This window comes from Pterocles gutturalis, unplaced genomic scaffold (genome assembly GCF_000699245.1).
Source record: "Pterocles gutturalis isolate BGI_N339 unplaced genomic scaffold, ASM69924v1 scaffold8028, whole genome shotgun sequence".
Classification (NCBI taxonomy): Eukaryota; Metazoa; Chordata; class Aves; order Pterocliformes; family Pteroclidae; genus Pterocles; species Pterocles gutturalis.
In genome coordinates this window covers 31,414-39,317 of record NW_010122950.1, presented here as the reverse complement: position 1 = coordinate 39,317, position 7,904 = coordinate 31,414, and the positions used below count along the sequence as shown (strand labels likewise).

Below are 7,904 nucleotides of genomic sequence, written 5' to 3'. Positions count from 1 at the left end.
CCACCACCTCCGCCACTGGTGCCACCGAGGCGCGGGGGCCAGTGCACTCCAAAGTGGGGGGCTCCAGGGACTCACTCCTAGAAATGAGCACGTCGGGTGTGGGCAGGTCTCAAAAACAGGGAGCTGGAGCCTACTCCAAGTCCTACACGCTGGTGTAGGGCACCCACCAGAGACCCCCTCCCCCCCACGGACACTGCTTGTTTCCATTTATATTTAATTAACAAACTTGTACATAACAAACTCTTTTGTATAAATAAAGCTATTTTCTTCTTCTCCAAACAGAAAAAAGAAACCAGGGCACAAAGAATTTGATGTTACAGATTTAAAAATATAAGATAGATGTAAACATTCTATATATTTCACATCATTTTGAAAGGAGCACAAGGAAAGACTCAGCGACTTTTTTTTTTTTTTTTTCCTCCCTGATCTTGTCGGTGGTTTTAAAAAAAAAAAGGAACATCTCCAAGACATTGCATGCTATTTTACTGTTCTGAAAACAACAGGAGTTGCTTCCATTTGCAATTGCTTATGTGTTAATACCTTTTTCTATGAAAAGAAACCCAGCGCTGTGTGCAATAAAGGTTATGTTTATACGCGGGCGTGTGCTCAGTGCGCAGGGCAGGAGCAGGACCTCAGCAAAGGATGGAGAGAGGGAGGGCAAGGGAGGGGAGCAGGGACCAGGACCCTTACACCCGCTGTGCCAAAGTGCCATCCACCTCCCACCCCATGCAATGGAACACTGCGCTGGACAAGGACACGCGTGTGGCAGGAGGAGTGCGCTGCTGCAGGATGGCCCTGGCAGAGAATGGCAGCGTGGGGTAGGGGCACTGCAGCTCCAGGACCCTGCACAAATGCAGCATGAGGCACTGATGGTGCTGGAGGGTGATGGAGTATGGTGAAGCTAAGCAGAGGCACGCAGACAGGAGATGGTCCACCACTCATTCCTGGAGCGAGGTTGAAGCTCCACTGCAAAGTTGCTGAGTGAAGTGAAGCAGCAGTGCAAATTTATAATAATTCCCAGTTTTCCTTAGTAGGAAGTCACTGCAATTCACAAGATTCCTGAGGGGGAATTCCAAGGATTCTTTGTCAAAGATTTGCGTGATTTCTAAGCAGGACCTCAGGTAAATCATGGGCAGGAATATACAGTCCATAAGACAGTAGCATAATAGAATGTCCCATAGACCTAGGAACTTAAATTGTAGGAGGAGGTGCATGTGACATGCTTATTTTACTACTTACACACTTTTCCAAATTTGCATATCATAGCCTGTGATAGAGCACACAGCAGAGGCTTTTGTACTGCACATACCATGGCCCTAGGGTACGGTAGATAAACTGGTACCAAGATCAGGGTACAGTGGGTAACACAGCCATAGCACCAGATACAGCCCATCATATAGCATCACAGCCATAGGGCACACAACATATCAAAACAAGGGGAAAGGATATGTTCCTGAGCAATAGTATAGGGTATTACACAGTAAATAGCCCAGCATGGATACAGCAAACAATACAGAGCAATAGGGCAGCACAGGGGATGTTACATAGCAAGAAAATGGCACATGGGGACATCACAGAGCTATAGAATAGGGTAGGGCATTTAAAATAGCACAGCATGCACACAGTGAGTAATACATAGCAAGAGGACGGCACACGGGCATGTTACATATATAGGGTGGTGCAGAGGATGTTACATAGCTATAGGGCAGCACATGGGGAAGTTACAGAGCAAGAGGATGGAACACAAGCATGTTACATAGCTATAGGCTAGGGTATGGCATAAAAAAATAGCACAGTGTGGATACAGCAAGTACTACGTAGCTATAGGATGGCACACAGGGATGTTACATCACTAGAGGATGGCACATGGGATGTTACATAGCAAGAGGATGGCAGCTGGGGATGGTACATAGCATTAGGATAGGTTATGGCATGTAAAATAGCACAGCATGGATACAGTGATTAACAGGGCAAGAGGATGGGACACAGCACACTACATCGCAATAGGATGGGCCATGGCACATAAAATAGCACAGCATGGACACAGCACATAATACAGCCAGGGGCTGGGGCAGAGCATGTCACATAGCAATAAGAGCAGTTAGAGCAGTTAACATCTCAACAGCATGGGATATGGCATGTCCGTGTCACACAGCACAGTGTGCCATACAGCACCGAACCTGGCCAGCCCTGCTGTGTCCCATGTTCTGTAAGAGATGTTGTGAACATAGCACAGGGATTTCCAGAGAAGACATTACACAACAGCACTCACTCTATAACCCACCATGGCTATTACTGCCTTGGATACATTCCATATTGCATCTCTTGAAACATAGCGGAGAGAGTAGATATTGCGTATCTCTGTACACAGCAGAGCATAGCCTGCCACGCCATCCAGAGTCCTGGGACCCTCCTGGCCACGTGTCCCCTCGTGCCCTCCTGCTGCCACCCACCGATGGCTGAGGACCCTCTCACCGCTCCAGGGAGAGGCCACCTAGCAGTGGCCACACATCACAGCCTGCAGCAGCTCATCTGAAAGCAGGTCTCCCTTACCCTGGTTAGCATTTGCCTTCAACCGAGTGAACCCTCTAAAAACTCAAATTTCTTCAGCATTTTTATAATTATCATTTCAAAAACAGCTCAGTGCACCTTAGACATCAAAACATTTCCGTGGTACAGACTTTAAAGAGAAGCCAGTGCCCACCCCCCTCTCAGGGCAGTGCCACAGGTAGGCAACCATGCAGCGCCTCCAAAGTGCCAATCCCCACCTTCAAACACAAGAGGCAAGTGTCCTCAGCTGCGGGAGCAAGTGCATTAACAAGATAAAAAGAGCACATTAATGGAGATCAATACATCTTTATTGTCATGGGCTAGTACAGGTTTCCTTCTACATCTTAGCAAGAATTTTCTACCTTACCTTCCCCAGCAGTTCCCATCCCTGCCTTTGCACACATTATGAAGCCAGCCCAAGTTTCCAGCACTCAGCACCAGCCAGGCTCTCCTCAGGAAGAGCTGTGAGCACCATGGGATGCCAACCCAAGCGGCAGGCACCAACACAGAAGCCAACACCAAACATCAGCACTTAAAGGCTGAAGACAAGCAGGGGCAGCTGGGGACTGGAGCCCTTGTGCAAAGGGGTGGGGACATTTGTGGCTGGAGAGGACAGAAAGGGCAGCCTGCAGGCTGCCAGGGCTCCAGGGGCACAGCTCAGTGGTTGTTCTGCTCAGAAAACCCAGCGCCAGACCCAGCAAAGTGGCAGGGGACACCGTGCTCAAGCCATCAGAGCAGCACCATTTTTGCCACCAGCGTCTTCTCCATGCCCTGCTCCTTCCCTCCAAGCACCCCCCTGTGCCACAGCACCCCACCTCCTCACCAGCTGCTCCCAGCAAACCCCCCCACGCTTTCACATTCCTTCTTTTTCAACATCTGCACCCCCCAAAAGCCAGCACTCAAGAAGGGGTGCTAAAACCCACGCTAACCCCGGGGTCCTGTCCCTGCCAGCCCAGCAGCAGGTCTCAGCTCTGCTTTGCTGGCACAAAAAACCCAAACAGGGTGGCTGGGTGGAAGTGGGCACTAACCCAAATGCCAGAGGACTGTCTCAGGAACAAGCCCATCCCTGCAGGGAGCAGATTCAACCTCAGCACATGCAGGAGACAAAGTTCCACCCCCCACCCCTGCTCTGAAACCAGGGGAACTGGTTGGGGTGCCCTAAGAAAAGCAAGATCAGCTCACAGCCAGCATGTGGCTCAGCTCCTGCTCCCTCCAGCACACCCCAGGGTGACATCCTGCTGGGGCCAGCTCCTGGACACTGTGCCCAGCAGCTCTGCGAGCCAGGGCCTGGAGCAGGGGACAGAGGCTGTGTTCCACCCCAGCTCCAGGAGCAGACTGAAGATGGAGGCTCAGCACAGGGCTAATAATGGCCAAAGCGAGCCACAGCTGGGCAGTCACCAGCCACAATTGCCATCAGCTGCAGGAGGCACCACCACAGCTGTGGGTCCTAAACCTGCTGCGGCCCCATGGCCAGCCACCACCCAGCTGGGGGTGCTGCCACCAAGGAAAGGATGGTCAATGCTGTGCCAGCCCCTGGGTGCAGCTCAGGTCCCACTGAACAGCCAGTGGTACCCCAGCCCACAAGGCAGTGCTGTCTGGGGAAGGGCGGACAAGGAAAGAGATCTCGCTCTGAGCAGCGACCAACACGAACAGCAGAGTATCTACCACCAGGAGCTACGGATTGGGGAGCAGGGTCACAGTCACCATGGCTGCAAGTGTCTCTGGGATTCAGGACACACAAAAATGAGGGACAGTGCAGGGCACGGGTGGCCAGCGCCTCTACTTCTCCTCCTGCTTCTGCTGCTGGTATCTCCTGAAGTGGGTCTGGATGGTGACAGCTGCCTTCTCCGAAGGGTCACTGAAGAACTTGTTCTCACTGCTGGCATCAGGGGTCACATTGCCTAGGATGAAACCGAGCATCACCGTGAGTGCAGGCACTGCTGGTGGCCCTGAGCAGGGTCCATGCAGCTGGGCAGGGCTCTGGCATGGCCCCCATGGGGTCAGACCAGCCCCCATGCACCCCACAGAGCACCCACAGATGGGGGGGCTTCACTCTGTTAGAGGCTGGAGAGCCCACAGCATGAAACCATGGCTGCACCAGCTCATGGGGTGCATCCACATGGCAGAGGAGGCACGCAAAAGCCCAGCCTCCCCAGCAGCACTAAGCCCTCTATTTACACACTTCACTCCCCGAAGACCTCTGCTTCCCCACATTTAATCACTGAGTATGATACTTGCTTTCACACACACAAATAAGATTAGGAAAAAAGCCCGGCCCTGCACAGCAATAAAGCTCCCACGCTGACAAATGGGAGCCCTCCCCCCCAGCCCTAACGTGGCATTAGGGAAGTGTTGGGAAACGCAGCAGGAGCGGAATCAAAGCCCCGCAGCAGGGCTCCTTTAGGGGAGCGTGTTACCCCGAGCAGCCATCAGCAGCCCCGTGCCAGATGCTGCTGTGTAAACTCACCGCTGGCACCTGCACACGCCTTTACTCACATCCTAAAAGAAATTGCCACAGTAAAAAGAGACATAAAGAGTCCACGTTGGGAATCTGCTCCTTCCTGCCCCACTTAACAGGACACACCATCAGCTGTAAATCCTGCCTGCTGGAAAAATCCCACACCAGCAGCTGGGGAGCCCCTGGTGCATGTCCCGCTGTATGTCTGCAGGAAGGAGCCCCCGGCCGTGCGGGCTGCCAGCGGCCCCCGCAGGAATACCATTTCCATGGCCAGCCCCATCAATAACCCCCCACCGCTGCAACAACACAAGTGTCACTGTCAGCCCTGGGGTCCTTCACCTGCCCCAGAGCAGTAGCTGGGCTGGGCAGGGCTCCTGCTGCACGGAGGGGGTCCCACACCGTCCCAGCGCAGCCCCCTGCAAGCCTCCTAGCTGCCAGAGCATCACTGGAGCTGCCCTGATCCGATTGCCCCGAGCACACCGAGAATAGAAGGGCGCCAATCCTCTTTGCTGAGCACTTGGCTTCAGCACAGGGGCAGAGGCGTGGAGACAAGAGCAAAGAGGGGGGGAAATGCCATGCCTGCTGTTCTGGTGCATCCCACAGTCACAACCAGGAGTTTCCCAGAGTACTCCAGCAGGGCTGCCTCCCTGCCCGCTCCATACTCACCTTTCTCTCCAGAATTTGAGTAGATGCTGTTGTGCCGAGAGCTTCTACCTCTCTAGAAAGGCAGAGAACAAGAGTAGAAGAGAGTTGGTTATGTATCAGGCACAGGTGGGGAGAACAGTCCCTTTCGGGGCAGCTGGGAAGCTCCAAACAGGACAGGGCTAGCCTGACCATGCTTTCCACTATCCCTTCCCTTTGGGAAACTTGAAAATACCTCCTGTTGTTCCCTTAAACAGCACTACAGAGAGCTGATTAATTAATTTGCATTTGTGAGCAGTCCTCCAGGGAGGAGCAGAAAAAGAGTTTTGTCTCACAAATCCCATCTGAGAGATGTGCTGGCAGCATCTCAGGCGTCCGTTGGCACAGGCTAGCCTCGCAGACCTGCCTTTCACATCAGCATGGAACCTGCCTCGCTGCGTGTCTCCTCAACCCCAGCACCTACCGTGACACTGCAGCTCCTGAGACATCAGATATGCTAGAGGATTATTTTAATTCCTAAAAATAAGTTTACATTTGTCTACCAATACCTCTCCTACATTTTTCAGCTTATCCTGCACCTTGGCCTTACACCATTTTCTGTCTTTCCAGAGAAAGAAAAGGATCTCTCCCCCCTTGCCCAAGCCTTCTGCTCCAAGCAGAGGTGGACAGATGCAGCTGCTCCTTCTACACCAGGCACTGCCCGTTCCCCACCCAGCCCCTCGGCTGCCCTCCCGCACGCCAGCCAGCCCTCACCTCGCTGTCCCGGCTGGTGCGGCGGCTCTGCGTCACGCACTGGATCTGCCAGGGCAGCGGCTGGTACACCAGGTACGGCAGGGGCTCCTCCTGGAACAGGTTGCTCCCGATCTGCACACGGAAAGGGTTTGCAGCAGGTAGGAGGACAGGAGAGAAGCAGAAGAGCAACAGAAAGTGCTGTTCCTCCATATGCATCACAGCGACTGCAGCCCACGGTGGCCCCACCAGCTGTAGGGATGCTCTGCGTGTCTTCCCACACCACATCAAAGGGTGATTTCTCATCACGAGGAATTGCGGCTGCAGAGCTCATGGGTAAGGCTGAGGCCACATGGCTCTGCATCAAGCAAGGGTGGCCCAGAGCCCCTGCCCTAGGTGGCCTGGCTTAGGGACGCGCAGCCCTCTGCCTCCTCTCCCTGTCCTGGGGTGTTTTTGGGGACAAGGAATAGCAGAGGACAGGAGCTGGTCTAGGACTTGGAAACATTTCCACGCGGGGGGCTGCTCATCGCTGCAGGGGTTCACGGCACGGCCACAGCTGTGCAGGAGCAGGAGCCCAGCCATCCCCAGCCCACGTTACCCGCTGCTCACCACCTTCTCCAATAAGGCAACCCACGGTCCTCCAGAAATAAACCAGCAATAAATCCTACCTGCTGCCTGGCCAGCCCGGACTCACCTGCCCAAACGCTCTCACCACAAAGAACAGCGCTGTCATCAGGGTCGCCAGCATGGCTGGGGTCTCCGAGGGGCTCCTACCTCTGTTCCAGGCACTCAAAGCTCTGAGAGCAACACACAGTGGTCTCCCAACAGGCAGGGACTGGAACGTCCCTTCTGCGGCAGGCAGGCTCCAAGCCCCTTAATGAGCTTACAGCTGGCGTTACTGGCAGAGTAATCGTGTGCTGTCCTTTTGCTCTTCTAATCGCCGAGCTTCTCCAACACACACAGTACTGGCATTCCAGGAAAAGCAAATCCTCTTCTCCATGTACATCTGCAGGCTGGTGTGTGCAGACACGCATGCACACAGCCCACGCCGCAGACCATCCTCCGCTCGGCACTGCTGCTCCGCGGGATTACAGCAAAGCTCCCACGCCCAGGAGGCCCCTACCGTTCCGATGGGACCTGGGATCATTCAGGGCTGACCTGGGCTCTTTGCACAGCAGCTGCATCAGGAGCAGGGTAGGGGACCTGTCCCCTAAAGTTCCTCCCTGGACAGTGTGCGGGTGCCAACAGAGACCTCCTCCAGCAGTTCTTATCACAGCTTTCCAGCAAGCAACCACACACAAGTGCAGGTTGTGCACAGCAAGAACTGGGGTGATCCCAGGTTTGGTGGTGGATGGTGTTTTGTTCTTAAGGATGTGCACCTACCAGCCTCCGTTTCTGCACAGCTTGTCCTTCCTTTCCTGGGTCTCCTTGGGCCTCCAGCTCCAACAGCAGCAGTCACACTGCTTCCTTCCTGCCCTCCCTCCGCAGGCACAGCTCTGCACAGGAGCATCCCAGCCCCTGCATG

At 54.2% G+C, this 7,904-nt stretch overlaps 1 protein-coding gene across 1 annotated transcript in view; it reads right to left on the bottom strand.

Moving 5' to 3' along the window:
• Positions 1-4,329: 4,329 nt before the first annotated feature.
• CEP164 (centrosomal protein 164kDa) overlaps positions 4,330-7,904 on the bottom strand; it is a 34,371-nt gene continuing 30,796 nt past the window's right edge. The window contains exons 30-33 of the mRNA XM_010077711.1: positions 7,074-7,176; positions 6,404-6,514; positions 5,675-5,726; positions 4,330-4,451 (exon numbers count right to left, since the gene is read on the bottom strand). Of these exons, the coding sequence (XP_010076013.1) occupies positions 4,330-4,451; positions 5,675-5,726; positions 6,404-6,514; positions 7,074-7,176 (388 nt within the window). The remainder of the gene's footprint in view (positions 4,452-5,674; positions 5,727-6,403; positions 6,515-7,073; positions 7,177-7,904) is intronic.